Here is a 20,285-nt window from a genome sequence, read left to right as displayed (position 1 = left end):
CCTCCACAGCTACTTTTCCTTAACCTTGGCTTCTCGTGGGCCACCTTGCTCTGCTGGTTGCTCTATCTCTCCAGTGTCTTCCCTGTGCACAGTGCCAGCAGAGTGGGACCTCCAGATCTGGTACTTCGGATGGGTCAGCAACAAATCACCACCAATATGCTGCTCTCCTGCCCCAACACGAAGTGACCCTATACAGCAACATGTTACTAACAGGGTGAACCTGCTGCACTGTCTTTCCTGCTTTGGACTCCACCTGTTCTCATGTATAAAAGATTAGAGAAGATGATCCTTTATGCAGGAAAGAAATGTTTTAGCCGTCGGACCTGTTACCATGCTTGGTCTACTCAGTTTTGAATCCATGTTCGCACAAAAACTGACCTTTCTCCAACCATCCTCCTCACTTTAGTTCTGCCTCCTGAAGACAAAAAAACAACGCAGTCCATTAAAACCCAGGAAGGTAAATGTGTTCCTCTGTAGGCGCTTCTTCTGCAGTCTCTGTCATTCTTAAAAACATGATTTTTAATCCTCTCACCTTTCCAAATGGCTTCTAGTTTACTTTCTTCAAGGGTACCCAGAACCAAAGTAAAGATGCAGCCAGAGAGGCTACAGGGCAGAGCCGACTATCTCTCCCTGGTAAAGGAAAAGAGACTTCTGGAATGGGTCCAAGACCAGGAAGGGTCTAGTGCCATGACTGCGTACGCTCTTATGGCACAACTACAGGCAGCCTGAGACTTGGTCCCATCTGGGAGAGGACAATTTTGCCCCTATCCCAGTGTGGCTGGGGGCCTACATACATGCTCTGGTCATGATTTGGGAGCCCTATCCAAAATGGAGAACCACAGGACCATAGCTGATTCTGTTGCCCTGCCCTCACCCTTGACCCTTTTACAGCCGATGCTTTTCCCATCTGGAGTCTCGATTCTGTTACTCATTCTAATCAGATACCCACATATCCAAATCCTTGCTGTCATTCAGGAGTCAGGGCTTCTTGTTCTGAATACTGCCTCGTCACCTGTGTTAAGTGTGGACATCCTAAAGTTGCAAGGATGAAATCAAATGGTATTTAGAAAGCACCTAGCAGAGAGCAGCTCAAGAGACTGACCCTCAACCTAGTTTCCTCATTTGCAGCCTCCCTGCTCATGTTCCTCAAATCAGTGCCTTAGGGCTGAAAACAGACTTGTGAACTCAGTTCAGCAATATGCATAAGTCCATGAAAGAACTTCCAAAAATCAACATGCTCCTTAACATCCAGGAGATCACTCTGAACAAGAAAATAAAATTGGCTCCAAAGGGAAATCTCAATCCACTGCACACCAAAAACAGAAGCCTTTGTGGAAACTCTCCTAAAAAACCTAAAGAATTAAAACAAACAAACAAACAAAAAAAAAAACAAAACAAAAAAACAAAAAACCCTAAAGAACTCCCAGGGCTGGTATTTGAAACAGTTTAGCCTCAAAAGATCAAAATGAAACAGGAAACATTATGACTAAAAATGCCAACATTTGTTACAATCTGTATTTGACTTGTCAGAAAAATTGTCAAAGCTGATTTTCAATAGCTCAAAAATAAAATATCAAATAGGGTTTCAGCAATCAAACTACCTCCTGTGTGGATTTAATTAACTGCATTCCTTTTAATATTTCATTTCAGAAGCTTTCCTGTTTCACAAAAGTCCTCTTGAAGGCCCTAATGTTCATAAGGTCTCATGTGGTGACAAAACCACATCAAGTTCTTAAAGATCATCAAGCTTCTAAATGCTGTAAATAATCCAAACAGAGACAAAACAATAAATAATTGTCAAAAGTGAAAATGACAGAAGTTGTTGCATCTCAATACTACTTTAAAACTAAAAGAGGGGGAGATCCTCTTTTGCCTTAGTAGCGTGAAAAAAAGAAAGAAAAAGAAAGAAAAGAAAAGAAAAGAAAAGAAAAGAAAAGAGAAAAGAAAAGAGAAAAGAAAAGAAAAGAAAAGAAAAGAAAGAAAAGAAAAGAAAAGAAAAGAAAAGAAAAGAAAAGAAAAGAAAAGAAAAGAAAAGAAAAGAAAAGAAAAGAATACCCAGATTGAGAAAACATCAATTCTATACTTAGGTACCTTTCTGGAAGACAGTCTGGCAAAATGTATGAAAATGTGAAATAGGCCTACCTTTTGACTCAGCAGTCTACCCCCAGGAATTCATCCAAGGAAACAATCAGATAACTATGTAAAGTTTATATTTATATGGCACCAGGATATTGACATTTTAAGAGTGAAAGGTAAAAAAAACAGCCAAAACGCCTACTAATGGGGGGCTGGCTACAAAATTAATTGCTGCACGGAACTCCTCTGGATGACTGTGTGCTGATTCTGTAACCACTGCTGCTACTCAATATAAACAGATGTATTCAAACTCAATACATCCAAATAAGAACCAAAATATAACATCACTTGAAAAAAATTACAAAACAACACCTTAACCTCCTGCATATACACACAGGAGATACCCAGAAGGTGCTACAAGGATCCTGTGACTGTCATCACCTCTATCTTCAGTGTATTTTGTTTATGGAGAGATCTTTTTATAAACAAACACTAGTTTATGACAAAGGAAAATCTCTCCCCAAATAGCCACATTCACGATGTCAATAACACAGGTTACTCTAAACTTACCTTTTGCCTCCATTCCGAGTCTCTTTTTTTTTAAAGATTTATTTATTTATTTATGAGAGAGAGAGGCAGAGACATAGGCAAAGGGAGAAGCAGGCTCCATGCAGGGAGCCCATTGTGGGACTCAATCCCAGGACCCCAGGATCACTCCCTGAGCTGAAGGCAGACGCTCAACTGCTGAGCCACCCAGGCGTCCCCTGAATCTCTTTTTTTTTTTTTTTTTAAATATTTTTTTAAGTTTTATTTATTTATGATAGTCACAGAGAGAGAAAGAGAGGCAGAGACACAGGCAGAGGGAGAAGCAGGCTCCATGCACCGGGAGCCCGACGTGGGATTCGATCCCGGGTCTCCAGGATCACGCCCTGGGCCAAAGGCAGGCGCCAAACCGCTGCGCCACCCAGGGATCCCCCCTGAATCTCTTTTTTAAGTAAATTTGAAACACAGTGAAATGGGTAAAAGCACACTTAAGCATTTCTACCTGGCGATTATCTGTAGAGGTTTTCCTGTGCCCCTTTTCCATAGGATAATCCATGCTGGGCCACCTGCCACTGCTTTGAACTACACAAGGACCTGTCATCTTGTAGTGATGGTCTAAAAGACGTATCCGACGGCCAAGTTCTGGAACTGGTTCTATTAACAAAATTGCTACAGAGAACTAAAAAAAACCATTTCCCTTTTGTAAGATTTCACCTCAACTTTGTTATGCAGATATAGCGCCAGACCTTAAACTAAAGATCACAGCCAGAGCCAGCAGAATGAGGTGCTCTCCAGATCACTCTTTCTGAGAACATTAAACTTCCACTTTCCTTGAGTTATTTTCCAGGAGTGTTGTTAACTTTACATTCTCCCGCTTAAATTTACTCAACTTCTAATGACTGTAAACAATAGCACATTTTCTAGCTTTAAAGCAAGTTTGCAGTTTTAAAACTTTCTGTTTAATTATTTTTTTAAAGTTTCTGTTTAAAAACAACGTTTACGTTGAATTGTTAGGTTCAAAGTATCCCACTCTAACCAAAAAATGACATTAAGCAAATCGCCGGTGTGGGAGGTTAGGAAAAATTAAACTCTTAATAGATCCTGGAACCCTGACACTTCCACCTTCATTAAAAGATGAGAGGAGGTATTTAGAAAACTAAAACTAAAAACTAAATATTTAAAAGAAATATTTAGTTTTCCAAGTTACTGAGGAGAGAAAATTGGAATGTGGTAAGCAGGAGGCTGCTACGGCGGCACTGCTGTCCTTTATGTTATGTGGAAATTTTGGGAAAAAAGGCGGTTTCAATTTTACTTCCCTATCAAAGTTGACGTGTACACCAAACTTTAACACAAACACAAATAGTTAATTCCACAGTCTGCAAAGTGATTTTGAACGAGAAAACTTACCAAGCAGGAATAAACTTTTATTAAACACGTACAATGCCAGGGTCACAAAAGAGAAGTCAGTACTGACAAACAAACCAGAAGCGCAAAGCTGAGTTCGCATGGAGTCCAGAAATTACCAGCTGCAGGCTTTGGGAGGAAGAGCATTTTTTTTTTTTTTTTTGGCCCGAAACTCGAAAACGTAGATAGGAGCAAATACACAAATTTACGAAGTAAATAAAACAAAATAGGCCGTTTCCGTGTTCGGGCTTTTGCTTTATCCCGAGGTTAGCTGTGCACGTCCTCCGGCAGAGCTGGGACCGGACGACGGCGCCTGCCGTAGACCCTATCCTGATCTCTCACTTACCGGCCCGGGGACGGAATCCCACCGAAGCTGCGCTATTCTGAGGTGCACAGATACGCGAGCGGAGTAGATGCAAAACCACCAACCCTGGGTTTACCGGGAGCTTGGAGGTCTGCGCGCCCGGGAACCTCTGGGCTCAAAACCTGAAACTTCCCGGGACGCACAGGCAGGCGCAGGGCCCGCAGACGACCGAGCCTGTGCACTCCTCGCTGCGCTCGTCCCCGGAGCCCCCGAGCCCTACTACTGGCGTCGGGCGTGCAGGGAGCGGGGCCCGGACCACCGCCGTTGCCGCCCAGCACCGGTCCGGGCGGGCGGCGGGGCCGGAAGGACGGCCGGTCAGCCGGCGTCCGACAGGGCGCGCGAGGCCAGGGCGGAGGCCCCAACTACCTGAGGATGTTGTGCGCCTCCATACTCCGGTTCTGGTTGCTCGAGCACACCACCGCCACCCGCAGCGGCGACGACGGCATAGCAGCGGCCGCACCGACCGCGACGCCACCGCTTCGAGACCGCCACCCAGCCGCGGCGCTTCCGCGCGAGCAATATGGCGGCCACGGCGCCCGGAAATCATGACGCCAAGGCGGCGGCGGTAGCGTCGGCGACGTAGCGCGTCGGGACGCGCGGGGTGGGCGTTTGCACGGCGTCCGGGCGGCCTACTCGCGCCGGCCCATAACTCGCGGCCGCTGGAGGGGAGAGGCCCCGCCCCCAGGCCCGGGTCTCGGGCGAGCGCACCCCGGCTCCTGGCGTGGGCGGCCGCAGCGGGAGCTCCTCAGAGGGGCCTGCGTCGGCCCGGAGCCCCGCGCAGGCATCTACGTCACGAAACCGCGACGCCGTCGCCGGCAGTGACGCGCGGACGTCGCGCCGTCGCCCTTGACACCTCAATCGTCCCGCCGACGTCGCCGGGAGTGACGCGGTGGACGCTGCGCCCGCAGGTTGTGGGTCCGCAGTTGCCGCGCGCTCCTTCTCTGCCTCGGTGGGCCTCGGGGTCTCGTTGCTGCGGCCGAGCCGGGCCCAGACCCCGCACCTCTGTTGGATCGGCCGCTTCCTGGTCTGTCGTGAGCGCGTCGCTCTCCTCGGCCCTGCCAAGTTGAACGTTTAGTCGCAGTTCTGGAAGCTTTTGAAGAGGATTCGTGAAGGATCCTCGAGTGGGAGTGCAGATTGGCTGGGCGCGAGGGTTGGTTTGGAGGCTCTGGGGGCTGAGCGGTGGGGTCGCAGGGCCTTTGATTCCGGCGCAGAGGGGGCGCAGCGAAGGGGCCTGGGCGACAAGTGAGGATCCGAGAGGGTGGGTGACGGCGGGAAGATGCCGCTGGCGCGGAAGCGAGCGTGCTGGAGGGTGCTGGGTCCGAGACTGGGCCTGGGGCAGAGGCCGGGGGCGCCCGGCGGCACGTTGTTGGCAGAGAAACTCCGGGGAGCGGAGGGAAGGGAACGGAACGCCCACCAGTCAGGCGGTGAGGGGAGCCTGGATGGCTCAGCTGGTTAAACGTCTGCGACTCAGGCCATGATCCCAGGATCCTGGGTCAAGCCCCGCATCGGCAATCCCAGCTCAGCAGGGAGTCGGCTTCTCCCTCTCCCTCTTCCCCTCCCCCTACTTGTTCTATCTCTGTCGAATTTTAAAAATCTAAAGAGAAGAAAAAAAAAGAACAAAGCTGAGAACGAGGCTCTCAGAATTTTTTCCTTTTTTTCTTTAAGATCTTACATTCAGTCATCTCTGTACTCAAGGCGGGGCTGGAACTCACAACCCCGAGAAAAGAGGCGTCCCTAGGCCCTCAGGATCTTCCAGGGTCGCTGGACATGGTTGTGGTGAGCGGAGGACAGGATGTGACTGCCCCGAGGAAGCATTTACCTGGAAGGACGTGGGTGTTTGAGGGAAGAACCGGGGAAGGAGTACACTCTGCCCGCCTGCTTTGTCTGAATATGTGCAGAATGTAGGGAGAAAAACACACCAAAGAGTGTGATGCAGGTACTTAAGGGTGGTAGAGTTAAGGGTGCTTACGTTACGTTTACGTCCTTTATATTTTTTTAATTCCCTTAGTTTTCTATGAGGAACACCTAGTTTTTTGTGATGAACACCTATTTTCTTTTACATTCACAACAAATACTAGAGCTATTTCCTTTTTTTTTTTCTTTTTTTAAGATTTTATTTATTCATAAGAGACAGAGAAAGAGGCAGACACAGGCAGAGGGAGAAGCAGGCTCTCCGCAGGAGCCTGATGGGGGACCCAATCCCAGACCCCAGGATCTCACCCTGAGTCAAAGGAAGACGTCCAGCTGCTGAGCCACCCAGGTGTCCCAGCTGTTTTCATGTTAAGAACAAAACCCCTCAATGGCTTCCCCAGTGTGCTCAGAACATACTAACCTAAATTGAAAGGCTTTGTGGTCTGACAGTACCAGGCTGTTACCTCCTTCCTACTCCTGGTTTGGAACTTAATGGCCCATCAACTGAAAACTGCTTGTCTTGTGCCTTTTTTACCTCTGTAAATACCACCCCCAAAACTCAAGTCTCAGTCCAGGGATTGAGAGTCAGATAAATATCACCAGCTTGAAGAAAGTTTACTCTCTCCCCTCTTTCCTCCCACTGGCCTTCCTGTGCTCCCAACACTATATTCACAGACAGCTCTAGAGGCGTGAGGCCTCTTCCAGATGAAACAGAGGCTTTTTTGCTTTTTTTTTTTTTAAAGCCGTTGACCCGGGATCCCTGGATGGCACAGCGGTTTGGCACCTGCCTTTGGCCCAGGGCGCGATCCTGGAGACCTGGGATCGAATCCCACGTCGGGCTCCCGGTGCATGGAGCCTGCTTCTCCCTCTGCCTGTGTCTCTGCCTCTCTCTCTCTGTGACTATCATAAATAAATAAATACCTTAAAAAATTTAAAAAAAATAAAAATAAAAATAAAAAAATAAAGCCGTTGACCCTGTGGAGGCACTTGCTGAGTGCTTGTAGAGCAGATGTTGCACAAATCAGCTGTGGTTCATTTCACTGTGGAGTAGTATTCCAGTATATGTGTGGGCTATACTTTATCTCTTTTTTTTTTTTTAAGATTTTATTTATTTATTTATTCATGAGAGAGGCAGAGGCACTGGCAGAGGCAGAAGCAGAAGCAGGCTCCCGATGTGGGACTGGATCCCGGGTCTCCAGAATCAGGCCCTGGGCTGAAGGCGGTGCTAAACCGCTGAGCCACCCAGGCTCTTTATTCATCTCTTGACTTTTTTCATCTCTTGACTGACATTTGGGTTTTCCCTTTTATCTATTACATAAAGCTGCTTTGAACATCCATATGAGAGTTTTTTTACAGACATACTTTGCTTCTAGAGTAGGATGATTAGGTCATGTTTGTGTGTGTGTTTAACTTTTTAAGAAACTGACAGGTTGTATTACTATTTTTTTATTTTTATTTGTTTATTCATGAGAGAGAGACAGAGACAGGCAGAGTGAGAAGCAGGCTCCATGCAGGGAGTCCGATGTGGGATTCTAGGATCACGCCCTGAGCCAAAGGCAGACACTTGATCATTGAGCCACCCAGGTGTCCCTCACAGATTGTATTAAAAGTGGACATGCTAGCTTGCCTCCCCACTAGCAGTGTTGCAGTTACCTTACCAACACTTGATATGATTAGTCTTTTTAGTTTTGGACAGTCTAATATGTAGTATCTTATGATCTCTTAATTTGGTTTTACTTTTTTTTTCTTTTTTAAGTTGGCTCCATGCCCAATGTGGGGCTCAAAGTCATGACTCTGGAATTAGGAGTCACACACTTTACCAACTGAGTTAGCCATGTGCCCCTCTTCTTGTGGTTTTAATGTATATATATATTTTTTTAATGTGTATTTTCTTAATGACTAGTGAAACTGAACATATTTTAATGTGCTTGTTGGTCATTGCTACATCTTCAGTGAAGTGTCTGAATCATTTATACATTTATCATATAGAGTTTCAAGCTGTGTATCTGTTTTACATATATATACATACATACATATCAGATATGTAATTTACAAGTATTTTCTTCCTCTCATCAATGTCTTTTGAAAGACAAAAGTTCATAAGCTTAATAAACTATGTTAATCAATTTGTTCTTTTATGATTTGTGCTGAAATATCTATATGAAAAATACACTGGGTGGAAATAATGGTATAGGGGTTCCCTGGGTGGCTCAGCCTTCGGCGCAGGGTGTGATCCTGGAGTCCGTGGGATCAGGTCCCACATCGGGCTCCCTGCATGGACCTTGCTTCTCCTGCCTGTGTTTCTGCCTCTCTCTCTCTCTCTCTCTCTCTCTCTCATGAATAAAATCTTAAAAAAAAAAGGAAATAAAAAAAAAGGAAATAATAGTATATTAGACATCACAGAAAATGAAATTGAAGACATACAAAGAGCATCAGTGAGCTGCACAGCAATGCCAAACAGCTGATACAGGTGTTATTAGGCCCCAAACAGCAGACATGCACTTTGGCTGGTTGTTGGGGGCACTGCTCCTGGCTCTGCTTCAGCTCTGGGAGGTTTCCCTCTAATTGTCTTTGTTGGTTCTTCTCTTGGCCTCATGGTCCCCTCATACATACTAGTCAGTACTAAGCTATTCATCCCCATGTATTCTCTTCTTACTTCAATGTTTCACCTGTGAACTCTGGCCAACTTCGCCTCCCTTCCTCCCAGACCCATCCATTCAGCTCAGGCCAACCACTGGGCTCTGCCCAAGTTCTTCCTCCTTGCTGCGCATTCTGAAAACCAAATGGAAAGCTGAAGCAGTCTTAGAACTCAATTCATTTGGGGATGCCTGGGTGGTTCAGCAGTTGAGCATCTGCCTTCGACTCGGCATGATCCCAGGGTTCCAGGATCAAGTTCCACATCAGGCTCCCTGCATGGAGCCTGCTTCTCCCTCTGCCTGTGTCTGCCTCTGTCTCTCATGAATAAATAAATAAAATCTTAAAAAAAATTCATTTGTTCCTTTCTCTCAAGGGTCACAGCCCTTCAGTGCTTAGAACTTTTGTTTTACATATTTTGTGTTTTTTAGTTTTCAGGTAGGAAATAATTCTGGTTCCTGTTATTTCATCTTGGCTTGAACTAAAAATCTTCATCTTGGCTTGAACTAGAAATCTCATTAAGTCTTTTTAAAACCATAAATTGGGATCCCTGGGTGGCGCAGCGGTTTGGCGCCTGCCTTTGGCCCAGGGCGCGATCCTGGAGACCCGGGATCGAATCCCACATCGGGCTCCCGGTGCATGGAGCCTGCTTCTCTCTCTGCCTATGTCTCTGCCTCCCTCTCTTTCTCTCTCTGTGACTATCATAAATAAAAAAATAAAAATTAAAAAAATTTAAAAAAACATAAAATGTGGAAACTCACCCTATAAAGTTTTAATAAAGATAGTAAATATGGTACTGTAGGAAAAGACACACCGACCTACAGAATGCAATAGCCATAAACAGACCCATGTAAATGTGGGAACATGGTAAATGATGGGAGCACTACATACTAGGAAAGAATGGATTGTTTCTGTACAATGGGATGGGAAAATTGGTTCAGTGTATGGATATAAAAAGCTGGATCTCAACTTCACATATTATACAAAGCTCTAGATAGATTAAGGGAATATATAAAAGGTATATGCATAATGCATATATGCATTAAGGGTATATATAAGAGGTATAAAATCAGAGCCAGTTGAAAAAACAGGAAAATACATTTTTTAAGTAAGCCCTATGTCCATCATAGGGCTTGAACTCATGACCCCGGTATTAATAGTTCCCTGCTCTTCTGACAGCCAGTCAGGCACCCAAGGAAGGTATCTGTATTCCTTGTGTGTGCAAGGATTGCTTCAAACCAAAAAGATGCATACAACACGTAGTAGAAAACAAAAGGTCTCCTGTCACTAGAATTAAGGATTTCTTTTTAACAGAACCTGGAGAGAGGCACCAAACAGATTTTCCCCTCAGAGCCTTCAGAAGGAGCCAACACAGCTGACCTTTTTATTTCAGACGTCTAGCCTCCAAAACTGTTGGAATGTCTGCTGTTTTAAGCCATCCAGTTTATGGTGATTTGTTATAATAACCCTGGAAAACTAACCCAGCACAGATTTAAAAAAAAGTTTCATAATTTCAGAAAGCCCTATTGAGCAGTGCTGATCTAGAATATTTGTGGAACTCTTGAAAATCCAAAGGAAAAATTCATAGCAATAGAAAAATGTACAAAGAATAGGAATAAACACTTCATTCAAGGAGAAATTCAAATGTCTCATAAGGATAGTAGGTGGGGCGCTTGGACAGCTCAGTCAGTTAAGCATCCTACTCTTGGTTTCCGCTCAGCTTATGATCTTGAGGTCATGGAACTGAGCCCCATGTTAGGCTCTGCGCTCCGCAAGAAGTTGGCTTAGGATTCTATCTCCTGCCCCTCCCTGTCTGCTCTCCCACTCTCTCAAAATCTTAAAAAAAAAAAAAAATTGTGGGATCCCTGGGTGGCGCAGCGGTTTGGCGCCTGCCTTTGGCCCAGGGCGCGATCCTGGAGACCCGGGATCGAATCCCACGTCAGGCTCCCGGTGCATGGAGCCTGCTTCTCCCTCTGCCTGTGTCTCTGCCTCCCTCTCTCTCTCTGTGTGACTATCATAAATAAATAAAAATTAAAAAAAAAATTGTAAGTAACTTGCAGCCTCAGGTCACTGCTACACAGCTAGCAGACGGCAAAAGAAAGCTGATACACAGTATTTGTGAGAAATTAGGGAAATAAAACCTCAAGCGTACTGCTGATAGGAGCGTTAAGTGCTTTTTTAGTCATTTAGAATAAATTGATAGGGGGGCAGCCCCAGTGACTCAGTGGTTTAGTGCCGCCTTCAGCCCGGCGTGTGATCCTAGAGACCAGGGATCGAGTCCCACGTTGGGGTCCCTGCATCGAACCTGCTTCTCTTTCTGCCTGTATCTCTGCCTCTCTCTCTGTGTGTGTGTGTGTGTGTGTGTGTGTGTGTGTGTGTGTGTGTGTCTCATGAATGAATAAATAAAATCTTTAAGGGGCAGCCCCGGTGGCGCAGTGGTTTAGTGCTGCCTGCAGCCCAGGGTGTGATCCTGGGGACTCAGGATCGAGTCCCACATCGGGCTCCTTGCATGGAGCCTGCTTCTCCCCCTGCCTGTGTCTCTGCCTCTGTGTGTGTGTGTGTGTGTCTCATGAATAAATAAATAAAATCTTTAAAAAAATATTTGTGCATTCTGCAACATGGATAAATCCCATATATTGTGTTGAGTAAAGATAATAAAGATCCACAGCACAACTTTGAGGTAAGTTAAAAAAAACAAAAACCAAACAGGACACATCAGAGTGGTTGCTAATAGAGAAAAAGGGAACGGGCATGAAAGAACCCAAACTGAGCAGGATGGAGACACCAGGGCAAAGGAAATCCAAGTTCAGATAAAAGTGGACGAGGGGAGAAGAAAGGCAGATCCCAGACACAATGAGGCTACATATTTAATGATGTTGGAAAGATGTTAGGGTTCAAAGCCAATAGCCAAGAAGGAATTCTTGAGATGTCTTTTGTGCAAAAAAAGTGGTATTTGTGTTTGGTTTTTTAAAAAGATTTTGTTTATTTGACAGAGCACAAGCATGAGGAAGGGCAGAGGGAGAGGGAGAAGCAGACTCCCTGTTGAGCGGGGAGCCCGACGTGGGGCTCAATCCAAGGACCCCAAGATTATGACCTTAGCCGAAGGCCAGATGCTTCACCGACTAAGCCCCCCACGTGCCCCAGCAAAAAAGGTGTTTTTTTTTTTTAATTATTTATTCATGAGACAGAGAGAGAGAAGAGAGGCAGAGACATAAGCAGAAGGAGAAGCAGGCTCCATGCAGGGAGCCTGATGCGGGACTCGATCCAGGGACTCCAGGATCATGCCCTCAGCTGAAGGCAGGCGCCCAACCGCTGAGCCATCCAGGCATCCCAAAAGATGGTTTTATTAAAGCACTGGGACAGGACCGGAGGGCAGGAATAGCTGCATCTGGGTCCTGAGGAGGGGCCAGCTCATTATAGACTCAAGTTGGGAGGGGGTTAGGGAGAATGTGAGTCTCTAAGGAATTTGGAAGCAAGGTTTCTAGGACCTTGAGGGGGCTGGTTGTTGGGAGGTCATTTATTACTGTCTAATAAAACCTAAGTCATGAGACCCTTCAGATGGATATTGGTGGGTCATGTGCTTGGGGGATGATGGTCAACGTATGTCTGAGGGTGGGGTAGAGATAAAGGAAGTTTCCAAAGGAATTTTTATATGCTAGCATGGACTCACAGGGTCCTGGAGGTCGGGATAAGATTGCTTTTTGCCGTCAGCAAGGTATTAACATGCAGACAGCCAAGTCCCTAGTAAGGTCCTTCCGTTACAAGGACTTGTCAATGGGCTGTAGGCAGCTAGGAAATGTAAATTTTCTTCTGCCTTTGTATCCCACATCATTTAACAGAGTAGGAATGTCAGGGAAGCTATCTCGGCCCCCCTACTCCTCACCTAGGAGCCTAGGGAAAGCATCTCTGTTATACGTGACCAAGAGAACAGAGTAGCAGCTGAACCCCACGCAGATTTACAGTAAGAAAAGCATAGTAATGCCCCTGCAGATAAAAGAGGCATAGCAGAAAGCCATACCCAGAAAACAGATAAAGATCTTAACCGCGTATATTATCAAAGCTAAACAAGACATGACAGCAGTTAGGGAAGAAATGGACGTGGCAGAGATGTGGTGGGGCTAGGAGGCTCTGGGTGTCAGCCCCACCTCTCCAGACCCAGGCTGAAGCGGCCAAACCACCGGTCCCCCAGGCCAGCGTTCTTGGCAGCTCCTGAACGTCCCTGAAAGCCAGACCCAACAGCCCTGACCCCCAGCCCTGAGGTAACGGGGAAACACCAGCTCCACAACCTGTTCGTTGTGAAACTTTGCCTCTCTGCCTTTCGCTGTCTCCCCCACCTGCTCTCTAGCTTTACAACCTCTGAGGCTCACGGCAGGAGCCTGGGCCCACCCTCTGGGACCAGGGGAGCAGGCAGTTGCCTTGGACGGTGGGGAGGGGCCCTGGGCAGGCAGGTCAGCATCCTGCAATCACTGCTAAGCCCCAGAGCCAGCCATGGAGGGTCTTGGGCCTGTATTCACAGGATGATGGTGGCTCTTTCCTGTTGGCTGGGCAAGGACTATAGGCTGTGAATCAGCTTTGGGGAGTGAGCAAGGAATCAGGGGTTTGTACACAGAAGCCATCATAATGGGAATTTCAAGGAGGACCACCAATCTAGATTTTGCATAGGGTTAGGCTGAAGATGTAGCCCTGGGGTCTCAGCCCCAGGTACTTATGCCCCAGTAACTGGTGGCATAAGTATTCATCTCTACCTGCCTGATCTCATGTAAGCTTTAAAAGAAACCTGTGAGTTAGGTTCCAGGACCGTTTGTATTTTGCAAAGAAAGAAATAGAGGCTTCCAAAGGCTACATGGCTCTTCAAAGGCAGAGCCAGGCTGACAGGCCAGGAAAACCTTCAGTGTAGCAGGACCAGAGCAGTTGCTTCTATTCCACATCAAAAAATTAATAACCTGACGTGTTTTCAGGCACCAATGAGAAAGGAAAAGTCTTGACCCACAAATGAGGTATCTGGACCCCACCTGCAGAGTCCAGGGCAGCCATGAAGATGTTACAGGACAGTGACAGGTCTATCCACTGGCCAGTTAGAGCCGGAGTGGCTACAAGGAGAGCAGAGACAATGACAAGGAGAGAAGTAGGGAGAGAAGGGGGCAGGGGAGGGAGGCTCCTCTAGAAGCTGGTAGGGATGGAGGAGGTATGGGTCAGTCTTTTGGGTGGACTGGCTGGGCTAGGATCCTGGTGTTCCTGTCACTCCTGGGAGAATGATGGGCACATGAAGAACGCACAGTTTGTGAGGATGACAGGGAACTCAAAAGAAGTGCTCAGCCTGAGACCAGCTCTGGGGTGTCTCCCAAACCCAGGATGCCCTACTGGACGGTGCTGGGGCACGGCTGCTCAGCTCTGTCTTGGCAAACCTAAAGCTGGGCTCAAATGCTTCCAGAAGCCCCTGGAATGAAACTCTATGGAGCAGAAGGCTACAAACCAGCCTTGTGGAGCAGCTAATGGGACGGGCTTCTGGGTCCAGCTGGTATGAGCACAACCCCACAAAGAAGCCCCAAACTAGGTGGAGGGCCAGGGGAGGACAAGAAAGGGATGAGAGCAGGCCTCACAGAACCTCACAATGGCTCCAGTCCTGGAACCCAACTGCACTCAGGAGCTGAGGATGGACGACAGGGCTCCTCACACCAGGGCTGCCAAGGACTCCCACTTCTACCCTGTGTAAGATGCCCAAGTGCACAACAGGTCAAGAGGGGCTGCAGCCAGCAAAGCCCCCTGCACCACCACCACCACCACCCCCGCCCCGCCCCCACCAGAATGAAGACTGCTAGAAGCAGAACCCCTCCCACTCCTGCCAGGGGCTGTCTAGACATGTAGCTTTACCCCGCCCTCTCTGAAGGGATGAGTCACTCCTCAGATCCTGGCCCGCCCCCAGCTGTGTTTGATCCTCAGGGTCACAGCCAGCTCCAGGATCTCAAGGACAGCCAAGGACAGCCAAGGAGGAGGAGGGCTTTTGGGAAGGTGGGTTGTGATCTAGTGCACATCCCCCAAGCCCCTCCGCCCACCATCCCGCTCCCCAGGAAGGGCGAGGCCGGCGAGGGGACCCTCCTGGAGCTGCCTAATTGCTGCATGTCACAAAACTGGGTCACCAGTGAGACTGGGCTATTTCTAACTGCAGCAAATGCTGTCCGAACGCCCCCCACCCCAACACAGCAGGCCTAGGAAAAGATGCTTTTCCAAGGTTTGAGGGCAAACAGAAGCACCCGTCCCCTGCTTGAAACAGGGTGCTTTGGAACTGGGAAAGGGACCCACTTCCCCCCCACCCCTCCCTTCCCTCTCCCCAGTAAGCACACAAGACAGTGGTTTTGGTCTAAAATGATGGACATTTAGACATTGACGCCAGGCTCACGCCTGACCAGCGCCATGCCAGGGGCAGGCCGAGCAAAGACAGAGAGGTAGGGAGCGGGCACTGTGGGGACACCAGCCAGGACCTGGGGTCACTGGAGGCTGCTGGGGTGACGGTGGAGAGGGGTTAGCCACAGTGACTCCAGAAGTACAAGGTCCAGGATGGTCAGTCAGGGACTTGCGGAGAGCCGAGGTGTGCCTTACCCCTCTTGGTGATGCCAGGTGCCCAGCTCAAGGAGCAACCTTGGCCAGGGTGCTTGGGTCTTCCCAGAAAGGGACAGTCCAGTGGGTAGCAGCATCACCAGCCATATCCTGGGCTCTTGGCTGCCAACGCGAGTAAGAGGTGGAGTGGTGCTGTCCATCATGCTGTGGTTGAGGCCTGGGATAAACACCACAGTGGCAAGTTGTGCCGGGAAAGGCCGGCATCAATTCTGCTCTCCAGATGCAACACTGTCCTCTGAGACAAGCCGTCTTCCCAGCCACTTGCCCCCACTCACTGAAAGCCCTCATCAGAAGCAGCACCCACAAAAGAAAATGAGACGCAGCCCTGAAGAGCTGCCAGCTTCCCGGAAGGTCAGAGAACATTCAGCCCTGGACATGGCAAGTGCAGGTGGGGTTCACCTGCTGCGCTACATCATGGTTCCCAGCCTGTCACCCAGGTAGGGGAACACCATCGCACACTCCTTACCCACACTTGGGGCTCCTGCAAAGCTTGAAAGGAGGTTTCTCAAGGGGCTCTGGCCAGGACCAGGGCCACAGAACCCCTTGGTCAGCACAGGACGGGTGGTTGGCTCCCGCAGTGGGCCCAAGACACTAAGGCACGACGCTAATCTAAGCCCACTGGGGTGAGGTGGGGAGAGGACAGGCTCCAAGGGGCCTCCTCCAGTTGGCAAAGCACACAGTGACCAAGCAATGATGACAGCCTGTTTTTTCCAACTTGGCACAGGCTGGAGGTGCAGGGTGATGACCTGGGGTTCCAATGGCTCTTGCTAGAAGGGGCTGTTATGTCCCGGTGGCCCCTATAAAGGCCTCTGGAAAGCAGGGAGAGCCCTAGACGAGGCTGGCACCCCTGCGCAGGCCCAAGGGTGAGTCCCGAGCTGGAGTCTGGGAGGCAGCTGCCGGGCTCCAAAGGTCGTGCAATGACTCCGAGGCCCAGGCGTGGGGCCGGGGCCCTACCAGTCTCCAGCAGGCCCTGCGTGGAGATCCTAAGGAGGGAGCAGGAGCGAGGAGTGGGGAGCGGGCGCCAGTCTCCGGCCGGCAGAGCCCCGGTGGGGCGACCGCCCGGTGCTTCAGGGCTGCCTGCGCAGGCCGGGGCGCCCGAAAGCTGGGTGCATGAGGTTCTCGGTGATGTAGGCCACGAGCAGGCAGATGACCACCAGCATGACGCAGATGGAGCCGCCCACCGCCGTCATGGCCACTACGATCTCCCGCATGCCGGCCGGCTCGGCTGCGAACTCCACGCACTCGGCGGGCGCGGCGGGCTCCGGGGGGGCGGCGGCGGCGGCGGGCTCGGCGCGCAGCGGCAGCGGCTGCAGGCACAGGCGGTAGCGCACGCCGTCGTGCACGTCGGGCAGCAGGTAGTCGCGGCAGGAGGCGCCGAGCAGCACGCGCTCGCACGGGAAGCGCGTGTAGGCGCCGCGCCACGAGCAGTTGAGCGCGAAGGCGCGCACGCGGTGCGCCTCGGCCGGCGCCAGGCGCCACTGCAGCAGCACGCTACGGTTGCGCAGGACGCTGGCGCGCAGGGAGCGGCCGGCCGAGGCGTGCGCCGCGCAGCCGGGCGCCTGGCAGCGGAAGCCGCGCGCGGGGCTGCGGAAGCACAGGCGTCCGCCGCCCGCCTCGGGGCCCTCGGGCAGCACCTTGTAGGGGCACCAGGGCGCGTCGGCCGCCGGCTCCCAACCCGGAGGCGTCGGGGCGGCGGCGGCGGTGGCGCGGGGCGGCGGCGCGCAGGCGGCCAGCAGCAGCAGCAGCGGCGGGGCGCGCATCCTGCGGCTGGGCGGCGCGGCGGGGCGCGGGCTCGCGGGCTCGCGGGCTCACGGGCGCGGCGGAGGGTCACGCGGGCCGCGCCGCCGCCGCTCCCCGCGCTCCCCGGCGCGCCGCGCCCTCCGCCGCCGCCGCCTCCCGCTCCGACCCGCCCCCGCGCCCCGTGCGCGCTCGGACCCGGCGTGGCGGCGGGGGCGGGGCCGCCCCACGCCCCGCCCCCCTTAACCCTCGCGGGCCCGCGGCCCACGGAGGGCGGATCGCGAAGGGGAGGGGGCGACCGGGGCAAGACCCCTGGAGTGTGGGGTGCTGGGGGCCCCTGCGACCCACACTGGCCTGTCCCGTCTTCTGTCCCCGAGTGAACGGGTTCCTGTCCCTCCGCGCCCCCGCCAGGCCTCTGCTGAGGCTTTCGGGGACTGGGGATCCCGGTCGTGGCCCCCGAGGGCAGCCCCTAGCGACCAAGGGGAGCGCGCAGGACTCGGGTCGGTGTGCCGCAGGCCGCCCCTCCCAGAGGCGCGGTGGGACCCAGAGTAAGGGTCGGTTGGCCCTGCCGGGGAAGGGAGAAGGCGGCAGGGGCGCGGGAGAGAGGAGGCTTCGTTTGCTGAAAACTCCGCGCTTCTTGCCGGAGACCAGGCTGAGCTCTAACCAGCCCTCCGCGCGTCTCTTCCACCCACAGACGCGGCCCGGGGCGAGCCCTCTCGGTGCTCTGGGTCCCACAGGTTCAGCCGGTGCACCACCCGGGAAGGAGGAACGTCCCCCATCTCCTACTGTGGTCTCCAGGAGCTGCCGGAGGCCTCAGCACCTCAGAACCATCCCTCCTAGAGCCCCTCCAGGGCCAGGGGTCTGCCTAACCCGTCTGCACTTGAAGCAGAAATGCCTCAGGGGCAGGGGGCCGTCTCTGGCTGAGAGGCCCCTCCGTGTCCTGGCAGGGAGATGAGGAGTGGTCCCTGGCCTCTGTGCGGTGGACCTTGGGTTCCCTTGTAGCAGTTCCCAGGTACGGTTTTCACCTGGGATGGGGGGGGGGGGGGTCCTGTGTGAGCTGCAGTGCTCATGGAGGCCTCCTCTCCACATCCCCACCCCCAGCCTTACTAATTCCTGGTCATCCCCAAAAATTCTGGGTCAGCACCAGATTTCAAAGATTCTAGCAAAGCTGGAGGCTGAGGGTCAGGACCCTGTACCCAGGCCAGGCCCAGCATGCCTCATTACCAGCCTCGGGGACCCTGACCTCAACACCAGGCCCCATCAGCTACTTGGGACCCTGAACTGGATCTCTCCAGGTCTCTATACCTAGTGGGGGAAGGGTTGGGGGTAAAGATTTGGGGAGGGTCACTCCCTGGCCCTGGCCCTGGCTTCTACCCTCCCATCAGGTCCAGAGATCCCTGGGCTTGGACTCCTGTCCCAGCTTGATGGGGGAACTCAGGAGCTTCCGTGGGGAAGCAGAAAGTGATGATGATCTAGCAACCCCCATGTCCCTATCCCAGCTCCCTGGGCCTCGGTTTGCAGTGGAAGGAACTGCAGCCACTCTGTCCCAGGTGACAGTGTGGGGGGAGAGAGGAGGCCCCATACTGTCCAGTGGCCCAGATCACTACTCTGGCATCTCTGGGCCTGAAGGGAGGGTAGAAGCCCAATGGAGGGGGAAGAGCCAGGCGGGAAACAGGAGGGCTGTAAAGGGTTTTGAAAGTTGGCAGGTAGAGAGATCCACTTAAAGCCAGCCTGATGCCCTCTTGGGGAATCTGGTGCCCATACCCTGAGCCTGTCCTGAGGCTGGGGGCTCTCCAGTACGGAGCTTTTCCCGGTCAGGGCAACTCCTGGATGGTAGAAGGGCTAACCATGGGGCTGTGGGCTCTGCTGTTCCCCACCCTCCCTGTGGGCATTTGTTCGGTCCAGGGCATCTTGCCTACTGGGGGCAAAGAGCACGGTGGGGGAAGCACTGTGCCCAGGTGCCCCTGTGTACTTTCTGTTAAGCTGTAGCAGGATTAGGGAGGGCAGATGGGAGAAAGCCTTTCTTCCCATGTGAGGGTTTTGGGCTGATGAAGCAAAGGAACTGTGCTCAGAGACTGAGGGACTCCCCCACCCTTTACCTGCACAGCTACCCCTGCCAATGGCCAGTAGGGACATCTTCCCTAGTCCTACCCGAGTCTCAGGGTGTGGCTCTGTGAGGGCCTGGAACCTGCACTGCCACTAGCCACAGCCTCAAGGGAATATGGGAGGATTGGGGCCCTTTTCTCTGGCGCCACAGGGACAGTCCATCTCTGATCCTGGACCCAAGTCCTGAGAGCCTCCAGCAAGAGCCCTTCAGCAGCCCCCGCCCAGAAATACAGGTGCTGGTGGGGTTTGGAGGGTCATCTGAGCCTGTTGTAATCTCTGCTCTGTTAAGGGGAGGGGAGGAGGAGGCTTAAGGTCAGCACCCGCCTTCCCCAGGAAGCTGAACGTGGTTCTGGTGGCCTCCGTACCCCCAGAAGGGTGTGTGGGCACAACTGCAAAGATGAGGGCCCAAGGCACACCAAACAGCATGGACCGCCTCCTGTGTGCAGAAGACATGTGGCGTGTTCCCCAAGTTCGCACACACACGCCAGAAGCTTTCCCTTCATTGGCCTCTCTCAGGACCCCAGAGGCGAGGGGGAGGTGGGCTGGAAGATGTGTCACCCCACCTCTGACCAGAGCCACCTTTCTAGGCTGTCCTACTGGCAACCAGAGGAAGGAGCCTGGACTCTGCAGGTGTGGTGGCTGGGTGCTGGGTGCCACCAGGCTGACATGAGAGGGAAGAGACAAGGCCCAACTGGGCAGCTGAAGCTAAGCCCCAGGGAGCTCCCACAGCATCGTGGCCAGGGTGGTGCCCACCCGCCCCACAACCATTCTGACTTCCAGTAGTAGTGACCCCCCATTTCTCTCTGGGAAGCTCCATTCTTCGTCCTCATCTGTGGAGGTCTGGGTGGGACTCACCCATCCTTGCCCAGGGACGCAGGCCTTGGCCAGTCAGACC

General features: G+C 51.8%; 2 protein-coding genes and 2 long non-coding RNA genes across 4 annotated transcripts in view; 2 read left to right on the top strand and 2 right to left on the bottom strand.

The window, feature by feature from the left end:
- SSU72 (SSU72 homolog, RNA polymerase II CTD phosphatase) overlaps positions 1-5,193 on the bottom strand; it is a 29,650-nt gene extending 24,457 nt beyond the window's left edge. Inside the window, exon 1 of the mRNA XM_072820122.1 lies at positions 4,754-5,193. Coding sequence (XP_072676223.1) covers positions 4,754-4,833 — 80 coding nt within the window. The 5' untranslated portion in view covers positions 4,834-5,193. The remainder of the gene's footprint in view (positions 1-4,753) is intronic.
- Positions 5,194-5,245: 52 nt separating this feature from the next.
- LOC140630269 (uncharacterized) lies at positions 5,246-7,128 on the top strand. The gene is made up of 2 exons (XR_012028054.1): positions 5,246-5,537; positions 6,053-7,128. It is a non-coding gene; the product is annotated as an uncharacterized lncRNA (long non-coding RNA).
- Positions 7,129-15,283: 8,155 nt separating this feature from the next.
- On the bottom strand, positions 15,284-17,307 carry FNDC10 (fibronectin type III domain containing 10). The gene has a single exon (XM_072820116.1). It carries the CDS (start codon positions 17,305-17,307, stop codon positions 16,615-16,617), a length of 693 nt encoding a protein of 230 aa, XP_072676217.1. The 3' UTR covers positions 15,284-16,614.
- A 276-nt stretch (positions 17,308-17,583) lies between these two features.
- Positions 17,584-20,116, top strand: LOC140630258 (uncharacterized). Its single transcript, XR_012028047.1, has 3 exons — positions 17,584-17,832; positions 17,979-18,296; positions 19,542-20,116. It is a non-coding gene; the product is annotated as an uncharacterized lncRNA (long non-coding RNA).
- Positions 20,117-20,285: the final 169 nt, after the last annotated feature.

This window comes from Canis lupus, chromosome 3 (assembly GCF_048164855.1).
Source record: "Canis lupus baileyi chromosome 3, mCanLup2.hap1, whole genome shotgun sequence".
Taxonomy (NCBI): Eukaryota; Metazoa; Chordata; class Mammalia; order Carnivora; family Canidae; genus Canis; species Canis lupus.
The sequence above is the reverse complement of the archived record's forward strand: the minus strand, read 5'-3'. Positions and strand labels throughout refer to the sequence as shown.